Source organism: Passer domesticus, chromosome Z (genome assembly GCF_036417665.1).
Source record: "Passer domesticus isolate bPasDom1 chromosome Z, bPasDom1.hap1, whole genome shotgun sequence".
Classification (NCBI taxonomy): domain Eukaryota; kingdom Metazoa; phylum Chordata; class Aves; order Passeriformes; family Passeridae; genus Passer; species Passer domesticus.
Genome location: NC_087512.1, coordinates 71895194 through 71917168, shown reverse-complemented (window position 1 = coordinate 71917168; position 21975 = coordinate 71895194). Strand labels below are relative to the sequence as shown.

The 21975-nt window shown below is 35.5% G+C and overlaps 1 protein-coding gene across 1 annotated transcript in view; it reads left to right on the top strand.

The window, feature by feature from the left end:
* The window catches only part of LOC135291260 (trichohyalin-like), a 422947-nt gene extending 401634 nt beyond the window's left edge, over positions 1-21313 (top strand). The window contains 1 exon segment of the mRNA XM_064405294.1: positions 20699-21313. Within this exon segment, the coding sequence (XP_064261364.1) occupies positions 20699-21299 (601 nt within the window). The 3' untranslated portion in view covers positions 21300-21313.
* The last annotated feature ends 662 nt before the right edge of the window (positions 21314-21975 follow it).

The window sequence follows — 21975 nt, the reverse complement described above, 5'->3', positions numbered from 1 at the left end:
TAAAGAGAAAGACATGAAAAAATACCTGAAAAGATGTATTTTCTGGATCATGCACAACAACTTATGAAACATTTTCTGTGTTTCTGTGCTGAATTTGGCTGAGGTAAAGTTACTTTTCTTCACAGTGAATACTGTAGGGCTGTGTTTTGGATTTGTGCTGGACACAGGACTGATAATGTAGAGATGTTTTTGTTATTGCTGAGCAGACTTTACACAGAGCCAAGGCTTTTTCTGCTTTTTGTCCTGCTATGGTGGTAGGGATTTTGGGGATGTTTGGAAGCTAGGGAGGAGGCACAGCTGGAACAGGTGACCCCAACTGATCAAAGGGATATTACAGACCATGTGACACCATGCTCAGCACACAAAGTGGGGGCAGAAGAAGGAAGAGGTGCACATTTGGAATGAAGATGTTTGTCTGCCCAGGTCACCGTTATAGCTGATAGGACCTTGCTCTCCTGGAGATGGCTGAACACCTGCCTACCCATTGGAAACAGTGAAGGAATTCCTTGTTTTGGGAAACAGTGAATGAACTCTTTGCTTTGGCTACACATCTGGCATTTGCTTCTCCTATGAAACTTTTTATCTCAACCATGAGTTTTGTGGCTTTTATCCTTCTGATTCTCTCTGCAGTCCCACTGGTGGGGGACTGAGTGAGCAGGTGCTGGGGCTTAGCTGCTGCCTGGGGTGAAATCCTGACAATTTCCAATCAGTTATGATCTATCTATTCAGAGAAATGCAGTTTGTAAGTTTCTTTGCCAGAACTCTGAGCCTCAGAAGCTTCAACTGCAATACCTATATAGATGTCAAGCTATTTCAATTGTAAACCCTTGTTCTCAGAGAAAGTATGGTAAAGTAATTAAGCATTTCTCATGCATAACAGTTTTCACTAATTTAAAAGAAAATTATCTGGTTTGCCACTCTTAAATAAACATTTATCCTATTTTTATTACCACAATTACAACGTTCTTCCAGTTTTGTATGATTTTCTGTGAGATGTCAGACCAAAAGGAAAACAGGAGGGAACGTTGAGTGACCTAGGGTTTCTTATATTTCAGATGGTTTTGTTATTTGAGTGAGAGGCCCTGTTCCTTTTTGAAGGGAACAGCAAAGAAATTAACTAAATTTTGTAGGCCTCTTTATGTAACAATATAAAATGTAATTTTTATTTTATGTTTGATGCATAAGTTTCTGGATGTGTCTCTTGAACTTTTAAATTAAATTACACCTCAAAGACAGGTTTCAGCCTCTCAATATCATGGAATCAAAGATGGGCTTGGGCTGGAAATGATCTTTAAGACCATCCAGTTCCATCCCCTAACCTGACATGGGCAGGGGTCAGGTTGCTGAGAGCTGTGGAGAGCCAGGTCCAGGGATGGGGCATCCACAACATCTCTATGCAACATGTGCTAGTGCTTCACCACTCATACAGGGAAGAATTTCTTCCTTAAAGCAGTCAGAATGTACTGCTTTGTCAGTTTGAAGCCATTCCTCTTGTCTTATCGCTACATACCCGTTTTAAAAAACCCTCTTCAACTTTCTTGTAGCCCACTTTAGGGACTGGAAGGTGTAAGAAAAGAGAAAAGCCTTTTTTTCTCCAGACTAAGCAGCCTCAATTATTTTAGCTGATCTTTGTAGGACAGCTTGTCTTCACAATTCTGTATGCTATTCTTCTGCCATGGAAGTAAATATGAACACTGCAAATAACTAAACGTGTAATTTATTCGACTTTGCAAGACATGGGTTGCAATTCCTGTGTAGCAGACATATTTGGAGCAAAATTAACTGGCGTTTCTAGACTAATCTAGCCTGTAGCACAGTCTTTACTGTTTCAGAAGGGATGCTACAGCAAGCACCATGGGAGGAGAGCAGCAGAATTTAGACAGGGGAGGAGTTTGCCTTCAATAATGAAGTGAAACCCTGAGCATCATGCCAGTGAGAGTGGGAAAGAGAGCGCTCCATATGTAAGCTTTGTAGAGAAAAGACTGCAAAACTACAAGATCGCACTCAAGAGTGCTTGAGAAAATAGCTTCCCCTTTTTAATTGTTCCTCCTACACAATACCTACAGCTGGTATGAGTCTGTTTTTAGCAAAACTGTGTCACAGAAAATCTATTTTTCAATGTGTAATTAATGATACCTTTAATCAAAATACCTACTTATCATAGGTAATCTTTCAGTTCTGAGGACCTGTGTTTTCTGAGGGATTAAAAGATCTTTGAAAATGTTTTTATGTGATGAAAATGTTTGTATATGATCCTTCAATATAATATTTTTCCTTCTTTTTCTTTGCTCGTTATATCCTATTAAATTTTTTTTTCTGGCATTTGACATTTCTTTCCCAAGTTGTATATTATAATTACTCTCCTTTCCAATTATGTTTTTGCAATCTTTCTTCCATTGTTGTAGTTAAATCTGAAATTGGTCTTGGTATTTTTAAAGATGTTTTGCTGTTGTCCTTGACCTTTTATTGTCCTGCCATATAATACTGGCCTGTAAATATTTTTGATGCTTTTAATGCTTCTTTCTGTGTTTCATAATTATCTTCATAATTTGTATGTTTGGATTAATGCTTCCATCTCATAAATATCTTTAGACACTCTTTATTGGAATTGAGGATAAATTAAATTCTTGCAATTTCTGACTAGTTGTTTTTCCGTACTATAAATGTCATGTTGTTCATGCAATTGTGTAAGGGGAAGTTCTTATTTTGTCTATTAGTACAAGCAACCACATAAGTACAAACAATTATTTCTATTCTCACCCTGCTTTGTCACAATTCAGGCCTATCATTCACCTCAACTGCAAAAAATTGCAATTAGATTCAGTAGCTTTTGGGTTGGACTTTGGATTTAGTGGCCACTAGCTGTGGTCTGTGCATCAAGATGTCCCTAGCTGTGATTTGTGGTGGAACAGACAAAGATATTCCATAGCAGAAGATGGGATGTTGTCAAATGAGGTGGATCAGTCACAATAACACCCATTTTTAAATGTGATCCAACCTAGAGAGAGACAGAACACAGGTGTGAAAAGCAGTTAGGAATAGGAAACCTTATATGATTCAATTACATGACTGCCCTTACTTTTCATAATCTCAAAACTTGGAAGTCCTCCTGCAATTCTAAATTACTGATTACCAACACAGTTTCTTTCCTATCAGTTATATGAGTCACTGTGTTGCCATTATGTTAAATATATTATAGATTTAGTAGGTAAATGTCCTATTTGATTATTTGTGTCATGTGCTTAGAGTTCATATTTTTATTCTATAGTGAAAGAGGTTTAGTACATAGCACTGAGGTTGATAATCATTATAACATTATTCTGCTTTAAAATGACTATTCCTATGTAATTATTTAAATTTGAAAAGTAAATAACATATACCATAATTTTTCAGTGTAAAATTAATATTTTTTCACCTTTATAAGACAGAAAATTTAGCAGTAAATAACACCTAACTAATTTTGAAAATTTGGTATTTCATCTTAGGAAACACAGGTTTGGTTGTAGATGAAATGGTCATGAAGGAGCTACCTGTTAATTCATCTTTCTAGGGAAGGTTAGTAAATATGGATTCTGGAGTACTGATCTTGCATTACCTGTGTGGGCACTGCTCTGGACAGCTAGGCAGAGCACTTGTGCCTAGCACAGCATGCTATTTCATTAACAAATAAAATTTGAATCATCCCTTGATGCAAAAGCATCACAGCATCATACTGAGATGTCTGCAGAGTAGAGAGTAATAAAAAACATGTTTCAAAGCCTTTATAGGAACAATGCTATATTTCCTCAGATCATTAATTCCTTATCTGGTGTATGCATGCCTTCTAACCAGCCTCTTGTTTACTTAACATTCATGGGTTTTAGTCTCTGCACTGCACTCTTGCAGTCTATACATGCAGATTAAAATTGTTCTGTTTACTGAGTTCCAGGAAAAGCACATATATTTGTTGAGAAAGGGAAAAGAAAATTGCCATATAATTTTTATATTTAGAGCTGGATTCTGACAGAAGTGTAATGAACACAAACTTCATGCCACAGTTGTCAAGGCAGCTCTATTCTCCTCTTGACAATCACAGTTCTGCAAAAGATTTTCTTCTTTCCTGGTGTCCTTTGTCATAAGAATAAGAAAGTTGTGATTGTTGTAATTTACTCAGCATTTATTGCATCATTATAGATTGTATGTTTCTCAAATAGCTGTCCCACCATGGGCTTCTCAGATGGCCATCAAACAAGCCATCTATTTGCCCATTTTGGTGTGGTTTTTATGCTATTTGCATATGCTCACTATGAACAGCAAACTAATTTTTTGTGAAAAGCTTAACAACTGCACTAACAACGACTTAGAGATTCTGATTTTGAACAGCTAATCATACAGCTCCTGTATGGACTTAATGTATAAGTCAAGTATCAAACTTTTGTCCTGATTTGCTAATCTTCTGGATTGTATATTAGTACTGTAAATACTTTTTTCTGTCATATGAAGTGTAATTATGGATATTTAAGCAATAAGAAAATACATCTTAGCACCAAATTTACATGATGAAATTTCAAAATATTCTAAACCTAATGCCTATAGTCCTGAACAAAGGGATGGTTTTTTATACCTAACCTTTTTTTGATAATTTTTTCATTCTATTTGTTAGTGGTAATGAATTAAAGATTGCAGAACATCACAACCCATAGCCATTCTTAAAAAGGAGAAAGAAGAGGTTGTTGCTTCTGCTAGGATATGATTGACTTGGTAATTTTTACATGGATTTAATATTGAGCTGGTATTTTTGAGGTGATTTTAGACTGACTGTCTTTCAAGACAAACCTCATTAAGTTTTTTAATAATTGGTAGTAAATAATCAGAATTATATGAAAGATTACATTAACAGTTAGTTTATGTTCTCCTGGCTCTTAATTACAACTGGTGAGATTATATCTAATGAGAAAACAGTCTTGACATGTGAAGAAACTTGTGTTGTTCTGCCTTGCACATTGAGTCAGGGCTCTGCTGACTATCTTGCTCTTTCATTACTGCTGAGGCTAAAAACTGGCTGTTCAGAGAGGCCTCAGGATGTCAGCAATCACATCTACCCTCCCCCTGAAGGTGAGTGCAACCACAAGAATTGGAACTAAGAACTGAAATACTCAGACAAAACTATGGGTTTTGAGATTCATTTCAGCTGAGAACCACTAATTCCAAATAATATTCTGTTATGCAATTAAGATCAGTTACTCTTTTAAATTATTTCTATGAAACCCAATATTTCCCCCACCCCCCTGCTTTTTTTTTAGTGGGTAGCATGGTGGCATGGTGTGATTTAGATACTGGTCTATAAGTCTTGACTCTGGAATGACAACTGTCAAGGTCATGTCATGGTCAGTGTTAGAGAATTTGGAGAAGAGAGGAATTAATTTAATTTAAATAATAGAAAAGAATATATAGAATTTTACTAATGAATAATTTCTTAAGGTATATAATGAAAAATTAAACTTTTATTATGATATAAACTTTAATTTAAAAAAAATCAATACAGAGATCTACAAGCCCATGAAATGTGTCTTAGTCTTAGTTTAGGTAAGAAAACAGAGGGATGGAGAGTGAAAAAAGTATGACAGTTTAACCTCATAAAATAAAAATGGCTTTTTCTAGAGACACTTATATGCTTTTGTATTGTTTCCTAATAATACTAATATGGAGGGTAGACATTTTTCCAGTTTGAATGTGTATGACCACTATTGATGAAATGTAACTATGGAAAACCTTGCACGTTCTGATAACATCAAATACTGATTTGCAAACAAAGTGTATCTTGACCATTAAACAAATCACTTCTCTCATGCTTTATACAATTGCTGTGTTTCACTAACAACTGATTTACTGATTCAAGTGCTGATTTTCCATTTATGCATGATTGTTGCTGTAATTATAATGAATAACATCTTGTATGAGGAGATATGTACCCAAATATTAACATTTAAATTAGGTTTTCAGTATAATAATAGTTTTTTAAATAAAAAACCCAATTAAAAAACCCAAAGCCAAACAAATATACTCTGCCATTGATACATCATCTTTTTTCTCTCTCTGTCACCACTTTTTCTCTCATTCTCTGGAATGCAACTGACATGGCTTTTAAACATATTGTTGAAAGCTGTCTTGTTATCTTCTACTTTAATGTATAACCATATGAACAATCCTTGGTAAGCTATTTTTATGCCTTTAGTTTTCTTCTGCCTTCTGACAGGGTTGAAAATTTTGTTCAAGAATTGCTCATTTAATCAAATGTTAATATTAAAAAAAAAAACCCCAAAACTGTTTCCTAGAATGATGATTCTGTATAACTGATGTTAAGCTATTTTGGGTCAAATTCTACCACCACTGCAAATCCAAATAATCTCTGTCAAGGTCATAATATGGTGTATTTGATTCTCTTCCTGATCTTCTCTTCCTGACTGGAAATTTTTCATGCTTTTGGAGTAGAGGAGTGCAGTTAAGCTGCCCTCATTTTAAGGGTCTGTGTATCAGCCCTGATCACAAATCATGCCTAATAGGGCTTGGATATCTGTTTTTAAATGGAAATCTACTTTCAAGCTTGTGACATCCTTTCTTGAGCAAGTGTGGTGACAATAGAGTAACAAAGATTTTCTATTCAGCAAGAAGAAAATCAAAAATACTTTCTTCCAGCTTTTTGTTATGTTAGTTCTGTAGTGGACTAAATCTTGTCCTTTTTATTGTCTGAAAAGCTCAAGAAGATAAAACTCATTATTATTTATCTCCATTTTCAGGGCTGGTGCTTCTATCCTCTGCTCTGAGAAGATATTTTTAAAGACCTTTCTGTCCTCTGGACTCTCTCTCCCTCTGTTTCCTTTTAGTAAGTGTGGCACCTATTTGCTAGAAGAGAGACCAGGCACTGCTTCCATCAGCAGTCTAGAATACTTTTCTTTCCTTAAAAACCAGTGATGATATAGGTGAGTGTGCACTTAACACACAAAAAATCTCTCCTCTTTCCAGACAAGGTGATAGTATCCTTACATCAGTCCAAGACATCCAGCTCCTTTCAGGACACTGTGCATAAACCTTGTTTAGGTCCACATCTTGAGAGTAATTTTTGGTTAATTCCAAACCTCATGCTCTGTTTTTCCCAGAACAAGGGGTAGTCAAATTCTCTGAGCATGCAAAGGGCTCATTGACTCTGTTTTGTCCCAGTGAAGGAAAACAGTTGTGGCAGAAACTACTGGCAGTGTTGGGCAACTGGATAACCTGCTACCCATTTTAGTGCAAATTATAAGTGGCTGTGCAGCTGGATATCCTAAAGCAGGCACTAAAGTATTTGTTCTGTATTAGAACTGGCCTTTCAGGTGAGTGACTATTCAATTCTGTATGACCTGGCTAAGCATGTTTACCAGAGAAAACATTTCTGGTTTCTATTTTCTCTGGTTTACCAGAGAAAGCATGTCCTGGCTGGTCCAGGGAAACATTAGGTCTCACATCTGGGACTCATAACGCTTATTTTACAAAACTAGTATTTGTATCTGTCTCTTTTAGCCAATTTTTCAAAATTGCCATGTGTCTGATGAAAAATAGGTGTTGATCCATCTAAAGGGACAGTATGTCTGAAGATATATAAATCACCAAAAAAGCCAATTTAAATTTCTGTATTATACATATTATTCAAAGGAGGGAAGAAAAGCTGAAGTTGCAAACTAGTTCTACTGTTGCTACTGGAATTGCAGATGCATGAGTCATGAATCAGACTAGATAAGCAGATCTCACTGCATTGGCAGAGAAAGCAATACCTCAGAAGGAAAAAAAAATCCTCAACACTATTTCTTATTGTACTGAATTTCTAAATGACATTTATGATCTCTTCAAACTTTTCCAGTGCTGCCAGTGGAGGTATAAGACATCAAAGCTGAGTAAAACTTTAATTTATTCACCCGTGATATCAAATGAGGAGATCATTGAAACTTATCAAATCATTAGTAGATATGTTCTCAGGCAATGTGACATGCATATATAAAAGTGCAGGTACTTGCTCAAAATTTCACATTCAGATGCTTGCCCTGTTCTAACACTGCACGGACTTCACTAATATTCTTGCTTTTATGTAGTTATTTCTGAGCATGGAAAGCAAAATATGTACACTATGGGAATCTAAATAACATGTGTGTGTGTGTATATATATATATATATATATGTATATATATAAACACATTTATAGAAAACCTTATTAAGAACAATATGATACCTTGGATTTTCAAGGCAGTTGTGAAATATGTGATTTAATTTATAAATAAGCTTTAAATGGTCCAACAAAAAGAAGTAATTCACCCAAAACTTAGCACCCTTTTGGTATACTCAGCAAGACCCTTCACTACTCCTCATCCCAAAGAGTGTTTTTTGTATTGAAAAGTGACAAGTTTTTGTAGGTAGCAGATTTCATGAACTCCACCTAAAAGGGAAAATTAAGAGAGGCAGGCAACTATATGTGGATGGTCTTCATTCTACTTATTTGTGTGTTTTCTCTAATATTTGCCTAAGGCATCTCTTCTTTACTGAGATCTACTGAAGCAGATTCAGTAATCTCTCAATCTAAATTTTTGTGGTATATTAGATTAAAATAGCTCCAAATGATCCATTTGGGACCTGATTCATTAATAAATGCAGACTAATCCATCAAAAGGATAATGACTTTCTCTGAAGAGTCTTTTTTTTCTGTTGCTGAGAAAAAAAGGTTATATGTGGAAGTTTCCCTTTCTTGAATTGAATTTTCTGTGAAAATTTATCTTTCTTTTAGTAAGACAAATATGTTGTATTCTGCAAACTTTATATTGACCTTTGAAAGTAATATCTGATATTCTATGAAAAATAAGTGACAACAATTCATGCTGCAATGTACGTGTTTGGTCATTAAAATAATGGGCTGTTTTCAAGATACCAGTTGATATTTGAGGTGTAGGACTCAGGATTTTTGACTGTAGAAAATACTGTTCAGTGTAAATGATAACTGACTGTCATTGTATTATGGTGGGATCAGACAATAAATCAGGTTGAAAAGGTGGACTTCAGTGATTTCCAGCAGAAGGAATTCAGTGATGATAATTCATACCAGCTGGTGATTGGCTTCATATTTTTAATGCACCTTTTTTTACTTCCCATGTTATCAACTCAGGATTTGTTTTATTAAGAACCAGCAAAAATTACACTGTGCATACATGAGAGATTGTGTTATGTATATAGTATTGCAGAGGGTGGACTAAAAGGTATTAGGAGATTTCACAGTGAGACTGGAATGTAGATCAGCGCTTTTTACTTATCTTTTAATATTTTTACTGGAGTTTGAAGACCAGAAGTGAATGTAGGCTACTAGTTCTTTGAACAGCATTATTGATCAAACTGTGTTAAACATGGGTGTTGTTTAAAAATAGGAAAATCAAGGCACAAAGAAGAGGTAACTGGGGGTTATCGAGCAAACAAAGACCAGATAGGTATGCAATTGGAATGTAGTTATGCAATTTTTTATTTCAGACTAGGCCAGTCCTTTGCTCTTAACCATACAATCCACTCTTATTCACATGGCACATGAGTTCGTTGAGAAAAGATTTGGAAACAGACATTAAACTGGGTTGATAAGGCTTAGGAGGACTTGTAATAGAAAGTAACATTAAAATTACGTTTTGTGGCACTACTGTAAGCTGCTTTTCAGGAATTTGCCACTGACCCAGGAGTTCAGGTATTTCAGCAATTTTTCTACATACTTCCAAGAAATTGAATGAGGCCATTTAGCTTTGGTCCTGCCAGTTGTTAACAGTCTTTCTTAGCAGGTATTAAAATGGTGTTGAGAGTAAGCGAAGCTGGCAGTGTGGGAGACAGAAATTACACTAGCTGTACTAAAAAGCAGATTCTTAAAATTCTTAGAGTATTTCCCTATAGTTGAAAATCTGAGTTTCAGAACACACAGTTTTTTGTTCTGCCTGCTGATGATCAAGCAAGTTTTGTACCTAGGTAAGATAAACAGGATATTGAGGTACCATGGTTAGCTGTGCTTAGGTTATTGCCCATTTCCTTTGGATGTCTGCAGTTAAATAAATAAGAAAAAAAATATATCTCTCTTCTGTGTCGATGAATTTAAAAAGATGTATTAATGAAACTGCCTTCCTCAAAACCAACTAGTAAACATAAATAAATAGCCTCAAGAACTCACCAGCTGCTGATGTTGCCAAAGGGAAAAGAAATTATATTCACTTTAGCTGAGCACAGGATTATGCTCTGAATAAATCACCTTTCAAACTATCATTTTTTTCTGACATAACTGTCAGGAAAAACAGAGAAAAACTTTTAAAGAAAAAATTAACTTGCACTTACCCTTTGACAACAGTGTGCATTACAGTGATTGAACTTCATTAAGAGAATTGTTTGCCAGCCCTATTTATCTTTCTTTTGACAGCTCTGGCATAAATATTTAATTTAATTTATGTTCCAAATTAAAAAAGTGTCTCTATAAAGATAGAGTAGTACATGCCCACTTTGAAAAAAATGATTCTTATATATTGCTGTGCCATTCACAGTGAAACATCTCTGTATGAAAGCTGACTGTTCCCTTGTACCCTGAAGTTTTAACTGTTTCATAGGTGGGCTGAAGGACAAAGCCTGGAGAAAATGCATCAAGAAGCGAAAGAGATGCTTATCATTGAAAGCTTTTTCTTCATGCAAGGATGATTTTCTTGTTTTTAACATGATATTTCTCTACATTTGCTACATTATTTCAAAAGCAGACAGAAAAAAAAGATCCTTTTCTGTCTAAACTTGGGGGCAAATGTATCCCTAATACAAGACCAGGGATGGTAATGAATGTCATGAATAGGTCACTCGGCTAGGTGTGTTGAGGTAATGGAGTCCCAGGAGCAGTAACTAAGTACCCATTTTCTAGGGCTTTTCTTGTGCATAATGACATTGGATTCATGCTGTTTTGTCCAAAGAGTACTGAAATCTCCAACAACATATTCTGTTTATTTAATTATTTAAAAATTTATAATATGAAAATTCTGCAGTTCAAATCTAGTATTCACATCTTGAGTTCTGTATGTGTACAGGACTTTATCCAGTTTTTTCTGCCAATTTTCTTTTAACATTTTAAGTAAAATCATACTTTTAATTCATAACGACTGTTCCTTGTGACATATAGGGATATGAACTTGAGGCATCAGAAAAATGAAAATTAAACAGCCCTGATAATGAGGACACAGTAGAAATGGTTTTACTTCAGAAACCTGGAGAAGAAAGGCGGAGAGATACTATTTAAAAAGACATGAAGTGACAGGACAAGAAGAAATTACTTCAAAGTAAAATATTAGATATTAGGAAAAAAATTCTCTACTGTGAAGCTGGGGATGCACAGGAGCAGGTTGTCCAGAGAAGTTGTGGATGCAGCATCCCTGGAAGGCCAATTTGGATCCAGCTCTGAGAAACCTAGTCAAGTAGAAGGTGGCCCTGCCCATGGCAGGTGAGTTGGAAAGAGATTGTCTTCAAAGTCCTTTCCAACACTGGCCATTCTATGATTCTGTGATCTTTCCCAGGTTGCACTGAATATGATAACTCTAAGGTTTGTGACTGAATGTGCACTTATGAACACAGCAAGTGGAATACTCAGCCACATTGTATTATAGCCTGGATGTTCTTATTGAGTGAGACACCTCAATGCTAGAAACAAATGCTACGTCATCTGAGCTGAGTTCTCTGAACATTTTCCTCTGATCTTACTGTACCACTAAAGAGATGAGAATAGAGAAAATAAATGTTTTCAAAAGTGAGAATCAATGTAATGCACAGTTCCATTTGGTTTCTTAATGGTTGTCAAGTGCCTAAGAGACATTTTCACAACTAGCTATTTTTAGTAATTAAAGAAATCAATACCATATTATTTTCACAAGTAACACCTATTTATAGGTTTTATTTCTATTCTACTTCCTTCATGTACTGCTAAAGGTTTTTCCTTGAGTGAAAATAAAATTACTCTTCTATTTGTATGGAAAAAGAAATCACAAAGGAGTCTTTTGTGCCCAGAAGAGTTAATTAACTGACAGTTTCCATCAATATACAGTAATCTTCACATGATAATTTTAATCGATGTAATGCATGCAGGGTTATTCAAAACAAATTTTTGTTTGCTTCAGATAATTAATTTCCTCATCTGGATTAGTACTAGTATTTATTTTCAGTGTACACTGAGTTTAACTGAGAAGTTTTATAGTTTGAAAATTCCTAACTTTTTAAAGAATTATCTTGCCCATATTTGACATCAACAGCCATCTGGTGGTTTGGGTACTAGCTCTTTCATACAGGAAACTCATGATGAAGTTAAAACTGTAATAGTTCATCACAGTGAAAGGACTTCCTGTTTGTTCTGCTGCAGACTCATTATTGCAGAGCTGGGATATCCTTCAAATTTTGAGTTAAATTAAATTTGAACCATTAAAAAATGATAATGGTATGTGTCTATGCCTTTATGTCTATGAGAGAGGGAGAGGAATCAATGCAATGAAGTAAAAGTGTAAAAATATAAAAATACTTTTCGTTTCCTTTAACAACCAATACAGTACCAAAACAGTAAGAATGGAAAGATTCCCCCAAACATTCTTTTATTCTTTTCTGGATAATACACTGAAGACCTGAAGCATGCATATATTTCTACCCATGTGCGGCAGCAGGCTATAGACATATCAGGTGTAGAAAATGTGGTATTTTTTAATACTAATGACACACATGTGAAGGTGATGTGCAAAATCTTATAAATCTGCATTAATTCTGAAAGTGTTGAGCAGTTTTGCTTATAACTCTATAGTTTTTAGAATAACATCTGGCTGATGACACCTTGTTGAAATCCCACTTAGAGTAGAAATTTTCAGTTGTCTAATAATATGGGTGATTATATTCTCTCCACTTAGATGAATTTAAGATAAATATCAATCATTTCAGCTCATTTATCTAAGATCTTAACTACACAGTAAAAATAATTTTTCTAGGACATGACTGACTTATTTTCTCTGTAGGACCAGTTTGTTTCATGACCTTTTTTGTATCAGTTAGCTGTCAGTAGGCCGTGGTTGCATTCCTGTTATCACAAGAAGCTTCATTCCCCATTAAAGAAAAGATATCCTAAGTATATTCCTGACCTTGTTTAAAAGTGTGTTAAAATAATACAATCTCCACACTAGAGCTGCTGTTCAAGGCACTTACAGCAATTTTAAAGTGTGTCCTTTGCTGCTGGTTTTTGTACACCTCTTATGCCTCTAAGTTAAATCAGTTCCAGAGGGAGTGCTATCACTGTGCCTGATTTGTGGTGCTAATAACTTGTCTTCTGCACCTACAACACTGGCCCAGCCTCTGGCAGAGTTTTCTATTCCTACACTTAGTGCTTATTTTATAGGAATAAAAACCTGTTAAACAATTTCATTATTCTTTTTTTTGGTATAAACTCTATTATGTTGCATCAACATTTTGAAGTGTGAAGAAGGTATTCAAATAAATACACACATTTGCTGTAAGGATTAATAATATGGCTTTGTTTAAGTTAAATACTTTCTGTCCTATATTTACTATTTTCTTACATCTTACAAATTTATTTCATGTCTGTTCACTTCTGCTTTGTATGTTAGTCACATCTTGGATGTCTAAAAATATATCTAGAAAAATTTATTGAATGAGGAGTTGAATTTATTTCTCTTTCTTTCCTCTTTTTCTATATGGATTAGCAGTTTATTTTGATGAGGTTTTGGTTTTGGCCTAATTCCTTCTTTTCTGTGAGAAGTTGCACTGAGAACAGTTATTTTCCCATTTTCTACTTCCTTTCTCTAACTAAATAACATTTAACCTGTAGATCAGCATCAAAACTAACAGAGCAGGAGATGTCTCAAAAACAATGGAGTTCTTATGGTTTTTTTGCGATAACAGTTGCTCAGGGATTTCTGAAAAGCCATGTAAATAATAGCAATTAGGTGTGGAACACTAGGAACAGCTGCAGTAGGGACCCAAGTATTTTTGAACCCTGGAGGATGTGTCCTTTTGAATGTCTCAAGATTAAAAAAAAAAATCAGACTTCTGCTGTCTTAACCATATTTTTTTTTCAAAATGTACAATGCATTTGTGGAAAAGGATATGATTTATCCATGGTTGCAGTAGAGGGCTGTGGTTAGCTTTCAAGATGCCGAGCTTAGCCTTGTACCTTGTTCAGGGCTGTCCTCCAGTTGGATAAATATAAACTGGAGTGTCAATATTTGCTTTCATGCTGATAAATACAATCTCAGGTCTCATTGCTGTGTCACTGAGGGCCTAGGCCTCGTACTTTGTTTTGCATTCTATGAAAGTCCTGATAGAGGACAAATGGCAAGAATAATTTTCTTGTCATTTTTCCTCTATCAGGAAATATAGATATTTCAAAAATATTCTCAGCAATTTATATTTCTGAGAAGCATTTTAGGTTATTTGGAATTTTCCCAAAAGGTGAGTTACTGTAGACTGATTAGGGGTTCAGGGATATTGTATTAATATAAATCAAATAGGAAATGATGGCATGGTATGGCTTTCCAGTGCATTGATACCCTTGCTGATTGAATCTGGATTGTACTCAGAGTCATAGAAGGTCATATAATATGACTGAATTGTCAGGGGCCTATCAGGTCATCCAAGTCCAAATCCTGGCCCTGCACAGGACACCCCTGAACGATTCCATGTGCCTGAGAGCATTTTACAAGCCCTTACTGAACTCTGTGAGGCTGGTGCTATGACCAGTTCCCTGGGGAGCCTCTTCCAGTGCCCAGTCCCACACAGGGGCAAGAGCTTTTTCTGTATATCCAACTGAAATCTCTCTCAACTCAGCTTGATGCTTTTTCTTCAAGTCCTGTCACTGGTCAGCAGAGAGAAGAGATCAGTGCCTGCCCTTCCTCTTCCCCTCACAAGGAAGTTGTACCTGCAGTGAGGTCTTCCCTCAGTCTCCTCCAGGCTGAACAGAACAAGGGACCCGAGCTGCTCCTCATAAGTCTGAGAAGTAGTCTGGTTCATTCAGTTATAGTCTCATTAATTGTTAAGATTGATGGGTCATGGGTTGGCAGTATTTGTTACGACAGCACATATGCTGTGTAACATGCAAATTAATTCAGAGACTATATATTGATGTTTAAGAGACTTACAAGTCATTTGCTTGTTGACTCAGCATTAATAGTGATTGAATAGTGGTTATTACATTATTTAGGGATGTGAAAGATAAATCCATTCAAATTAGGTGAATTGCCTAATGATTCTGTATGTTTGAAGAAATGTCCTCTGCTTGTACTAGCAATGCCAATTTAGATCACTTTAAAACCTGGTTTAGGAAAAAAAATAGATTATTGTCTAAAATCTTCAATCTGGTACAAACTTACCAGAAAATATCTCTAGCTTCCTTTTTTGCAAAGGTGGACACAGGATCGATCATTATAAAACTGGATTGGACAAAATAATTTCCAAAGTATTTGTTACTATAGTGGGTTTACTTAGCAGGGTAGGAGTGCTTGGATTGTAATCAAGACCATCACATTCTGGTAAAGTTAATACCTGGGTGAAGTGGCACAAGGCCAGAGCGCTGCTTAAATACCACTTAAGTAATTGATCTAAGAAGCTGAACACACTTGAAAGGTTCAGAATGCTTCTGCTTCCTTCTTGCCTGGAGACAAGTTTCACTTTATGTGAAAAATGGAAAACTTTCCTACAGTTATGAAACTTAACTAAATGCACCGCAATAGTAATGAAAAACCAATAAGACCTGTACAGAAAAATTTCAAGCAGGAACAAACATGATGCCAGTGACTTGTTTCATCAATGATTATTTCCTACAGAATAATTGTTTATCTTCAAATAAAGAATTATTATGCAATTGATCCTTGTCTTTCTCATTAAATTTATACTCTAACCTAAATGCTTTAACTCAGTATCTCAATCTCATAGGAAACAGTGTTTCTCTGCTGAAAGTCATAACTATCATATACAACTACCTTTTTTTTTTTTTATCTGAAGTGTAAAATGAAGTTAGGTAACTTCTTCCTTTCCTTTCTCCCTGTTCTATCTACTGCTGGCAACCACTCCTTAGGATTGTATCTTCTGGTGAACACAGTACACATTTCTCATGAAGCCCTCCTGTGTGATATCCCATCCTTAGTGACCACTTTGGGGACACCATTTCCAGTGAAATTAAAGTCTGCCCCATTTAAACAAATAGCAGGATGGAAATTTGCAGGGAGCTGTTTCAAGAAAAAAACCAAAAATTGGTGGTCTTGACTTTACAGGACCTAATGTGTTAGGAAGCTAGTTGTGCATGTTAGTTTCTCTCAGGGATTTGCTTTATGCAGTATTTGAATTTTTATATTAAATGTGCTTGCTGTAGAACAGGCAATAGGTATGACTAAAATATGACTGGGAACTATGTGAATTTTTGTTACTGACACATGTATTGTGTTGAGATAGACATGTTATTAGGAATTAGGACTTGACTCCCTCTTGTCCACACGGAGGATATTGCAGCACAACACGGTGCTTTCAAATTTAGATTTCATGGGCTTGTTCAGGGTCATTGTATGACAACAAGACATTTTTCAGCAATTTTCACTCTGTCTTAGAGTTTTTGGTTGTATCTAACACATTGTTTGCTACCTGCAGGATTCATGAATATTTCACGTTGAGAGATAAGGAGTCTGCAGGAAAAAAAAATCTCTTTTTTTCCATAAACAAGGTTTCCCCTCACAAGTCCTCTGTATCTTTGTATGAAAAAACAGCTGTCAACTGCTTAGAAAGCTTTTGCAATCTGTTTAAATGTCTTTATATTTGCAAACTGTGCTCCCTAGCATGCTAGAAATTGTCAGGGAAAGAAATGCTACAGTGCTACTCAGAAAGAGTGGGGGAAGAACTGAAAGGATGCTGACACACAATGTTGGTGGAAACATCCTGGGGCTTATAGCACAGGAGCACTGAGGTGGGTGAGCAGGATGAGCCCTCAATTAGCTCCCCAGTGTTTCATAGCACCTCTCTATCTTCTCTGTCTTTAGGTAACTACTGCCCTTTAGCAATGAGCACAGCACTGCTGGAAAAAATGAGTAGACATGCCTGCAAAACCTGGAGAAGAGATTATAAATACAATCTCAGAGAAAACCTAAGTAAACTTGACATCCATAAGTCCCTGGGCCCTGACAGGATATATCAGTGAGTGCTGAGAGATCTGGCAGACACCACCACAAAGCCATTTATGATCATCTTTTAAGGGTCATGGTGACCACGAGAGGTGCCTCAGGAGGGAAAGAAAATGTCACCATACCTTCAAAAAGGGCAAGAAGGAGGACCCAGGGAACTTCAACTCAGTCCCTGAAAGGAGATGGTGCACTTCATTCTGGAGACCATCTCTACCCACATGGAAAACAAGAAGGTGATCAGCATGAATTCACTAAATGGGGTGAAGGCCTGGGCAACCTGATCTGACTCCATGGCTGAGCCTGCTCTGAGCAGGGGATGTGAGTTAAAACCTCCTGAGGCTGACATTGACCTGAATGGTCCTGCCATGACAAATGGGTTGGCAGGTCACTATTTCACGAGTTTAAAACAGCCAGTGATTCTATTTTAATTTTAACTGCTGTAGAATTTGCTTCATTCCTTAAGTTTAAGTAAGGCAAATGAAAAGCCATTGAAAGTTAGAGTTATGCAATAATATAAGTAAGGGGTGGTGGGGGGAGGAGTGTGGTGATAAAAGATTTGTATTTCCATTTAACAGGGCAACTGTTAAGCAACAGTTTTCAGATCCCTTTCCCCAAGAATTTGTGGAGTGAGATAAGAGAATACTATAAAAAATAATGCTAACTGGATATAGGAATTTTTTATAAAGAGGAAGGAAAGAGGAAGGGTTCTGGCACAATAAAAAATCCAGTAACAATTCTCCACAGGCAGAAAATAATTTGAGTGCATAATTAATAGATTTGTTAGAAAAGTACTTAGACTGTGAAATATTGTGAATAGACCTGTTTCCAGATGGATTAAGAATAATAGGTTCTCCAGCAGAGATGAAGCCTTATTGCTCAGTGGAGAGAATTAGTTCCATCTAGACGTGTATGAATTTTTGTTTCTTTACTCTGTTCATTCTCTTGCTTGTATGGCTTCAGGAAAGAGGATGGGGAGAATGAAGACAAAAGAAAAGAATGCTCCTAATTTCACCATGGAATGGTGTTCTTTATCTAAAAGGCATCCAAGCAGTCAAAATTCAATCAGATGGGCAATGTGAGGCTATGTACTTCATAAGAATATAAATGGAGGGAAGTTGATATTATGTACAAAACAATTAAGTTATATCCCAGCGCCGTTCAGAGAGAGTAGCATATAAAAATCAAGATTCTTAAAAATCAATCAATACTTTTCTGTTACATCTTCAGCACTGAGGCAATGGAAGAGAAATAATTTGTGATGCCAAAGAAATATGGGTGAACAGTTTATTCTCAGTTTAGTATTAAGTGTTTCTTCACTGAAAACGTGGAAAGGCATTTGAAAAATTTTTGATCCAAGTCAAGAGAGAAATAACTAAAATGTGCTAATGACCACTACTCATCATCACTAGTTCTGAAAATGTACCCTTTTAAAACCAAACAAGCATGAGAAATACCAGTTACGCAGCTCTTTAATTTTGTATTTCAGTTTTGAGAGAGCAGGGGTAACACAACAATGTTATTTGATAAATCTCTGACCAAAGAAAATAAGCAAATTAAAACTACTGGTGGCAGGCAAAATAGGGTGGTTTTGAAAATGTCTAACAATAAAGGAAAAGCAGCTGCATTTGTGCCAACAGTTTTGGAATTTTCATCAACATGTGACCCTTCCAGTTTCCTAGAGAAGGCAGAACCACACGAGTTAAAAAAAAGACTATATATGTGAGCTTGCTGATTGTTTCCAGATTCCTGAGAAAGCTATAGCAGAGCTGCATGATATTGGCTTATGCAGAAGCACTCAGATTATTTTTAATATTTCTTTTTCTTGCATGTGCTGAACATTTTTCCCCCTCCATGTTCTCCTTTGTAATTTCCCTTCCATTTTTTGTTTAGAAAATCTTGCACTGAGTGGAATTCAAAATTCCATACTTTAGACTGAAATTACAGATAAAGTCTGATGGAAGTCTATACCAAAACCTCATATGAAAAGGCACGCATATTATGAAAATTATGCTTTTTGCCCATCCATGTTTAAACCTGACAGTTAGGGCCAGCTTCTAATTTTTGGTTTTTACTTTTTCTTGTCTTACCATACTTCTAGATGTCTTTGAATGGAATAAAAATTTTAAATAGCATCATTGCGTGTAAAAAAAAAAAAGATCAGAAATTAAGGAATCATTCAGACAAGTGCTGTATTTTTGATTTTTGTCAGCTCCAGGCTGGATAATTCATTGGGCAGTGTAGCCTCTTTACACATTCAGGTGACTCCCAAATTTCATTTCTGGGTCTTTCTAGACATCCCCACCTGTCATGTCTAAAATGTAGAGGAAATGTCACAGACAGAACATTCAGGGTTCATCAGAGGATTCACTATAGGCTGCATTTCTCACTGACCAAGGATGCACAGAATGAGTTCTAGGATCCAGTTTAGTCAGGGAGATTAAGGACAGCTTCGTTAGTGGACTTATGTTGGGGAAATTAAAATTATTCTTTAATTATATCTAAAGATTTAGACTAGTCAGGAGATGTGGATTGCAAGATGAAATGAATTTAAGTTACTTGGGCAATGCTTGAACTCTGTTTCACTCACATTTAGACAACCATTTTGGGCACCTAAAAATTGGCCTTCAGTGACGTCAGCTGCTCCCAGGGTTCCACTGTGACTCAGAATATTAGACAACTATTTAGGCTAGTGGGCACCCTATAACAGATAAGGGAAAAACTTTGCTGACTGGCTGAGCTGGCAATAGGCTTAGCTCATAATTCACCCAAAGAGGAAGAAAACAAATCAAGGATGGCTCTTGAGTACTATTAGCTTTTTTTTTTTTTTTTTTTTTTTTTTTTTTTTTTTTTTTTTGAGAACTACATCCTCAGGTGAAATATGTATTTTTATTTTATCATTCTGAAAAGGGGTTTCTCTGTGTGCCTTTCCCAAAATAAATTGTCCAAAAAAATTAGTGCTTTTTTAAACATATCTGAATATTTTTGAATTTTATTTGAATCATTCATTTTACTGGTTTGTTCATCCCAAACCAATCTATGATTTGGGAAACTGATTTTTTTATGTCATGTAGAAATTATTCTAAGTCATGCCTTCATCAAAATACTTTTGGTTTTACATCTGTCAGTCCAGATTTTGCACCTCTTAAGGAGTCTTTCCTTGATAATTTATGTTTCACAAACTTTAGAAACAGAAAAAAAGGGGAAAATGTCTTGGTGTATCATAGCACACTGGTTTTTGTATTTTAGCCTTATTTTCATGACTCGAGTGTGACCCAAGGCAAGTTTTATACCTGTTCTAATTAGATGTATAGATGTGTATAGATGACTACTTCTATACTTTTTCTCAAATTCTCATAACTGAAGCTTGTAGCTCATAAGATAAAAAAATTTGAGAGACTTGCATATGTTTAAAATAAGCTAAGTCACTAATTGATAAGATTATGGGCCACTAAGTTGGTGGGGTGGAAAAAAAAAGAAAAAGAGAGCAGAGGAAGAGAAAAGAGAAGAGAAGAGAAGAGAAGAGAAGAGAAGAGAAGAGAAGAGAAGAGAAGAGAAGAGAAGAGAAGAGAAGAGAAGAGAAGAGAAGAGAAGAGAAGAGAAGAGAAGAGAAGAGAAGAGAAGGAAGAAGAAAAGAAAAGAAAAGAAAAGAAAAGAAAAGAAAAGAAAAGAAAAGAAAAGAAAAGAAAAGAAAAGAAAAGAAAAGAAAAGAAAAGAAAAGAAAAGAAAAGAAAAGAAAAGAAAAGAAAAGAAAAGAAAAGAAAAGAAAAGAAAAGAAAAGAAAAGAAAAGAAAAGAAAAGAAAAGAAAAGAAAAGAAAAGAAAAGAAAAGAAAAGAAAAGAAAAGAAAAGAAAAGAAAAGAAAAGAAAAAAGAAAAGAAAAGAAAAGAAAAGAAAAGAAAAGAAAAGAAAAGAAAAGAAAAGAAAAGAAAAGAAAAGAAAAGAAAAGAAAAGAAAAGAAAAGAAAAGAAAAGAAAAGAAAAGAAAAGAAAAGAAAAGAAAAGAAAAGAAAAGAAAAGAAAAGAAAAGAAAAGAAAAGAAAAGAAAGAAAATAATCTGGGGCATCAGCATGGTCCCCATCAAGCAGAATCAGATGTAACTGCTAACAGATTTTATCCAAAAAGATCTTACAAACTTTTGACAAAGAGGCTTCTGTGAGTTCCAAATTAGGTATGCTACCTTTGGAGAAAAATGTATGCATAATAAGGCTGAGAAATTTAAGGTGTGATTTTTCCAGAGTATCATTGATATAAATTGCTTTCTGTGAAATCCTATGCATTAAGTAACCAATCAGTATACGCAATACTTTAACAGAAGGGTAATAATGAAGACAATTTTTATTTACACTACCTTTCTGGAAGTCTTGAGAAACCCTTTTTCACAGAAACACAGGGCAGGAGGAAGTTTCTTTTTTAAAGTCTGCACTGACATAATTCTTTCTGATTATTAAATTGTATGGAATTCACCCTACTGCAAGCATCTGAAATACCATATTCACCAGGCCAAGAGTTTCATGTCTATTGTACTGTCCTGCCTTCTTCCAGTGCAATGGAATTTACAGAAAACTGGTGCCTTAAGAGGTGGAATGACAATACCTTCTTTCCTTCATCTCTCACTTGGAAATATTTTGCTCTGACTTTTACAATTCTAATGACATTTTCAGTTGATAATGCATAATAGACAAAAATAAATATATTCATTCCATAAAATGTTTTTTATCCTAAACTTGACTGTCTCATTTGGTTGTTAAGGGCAATCAGATTGATCTATGCAAA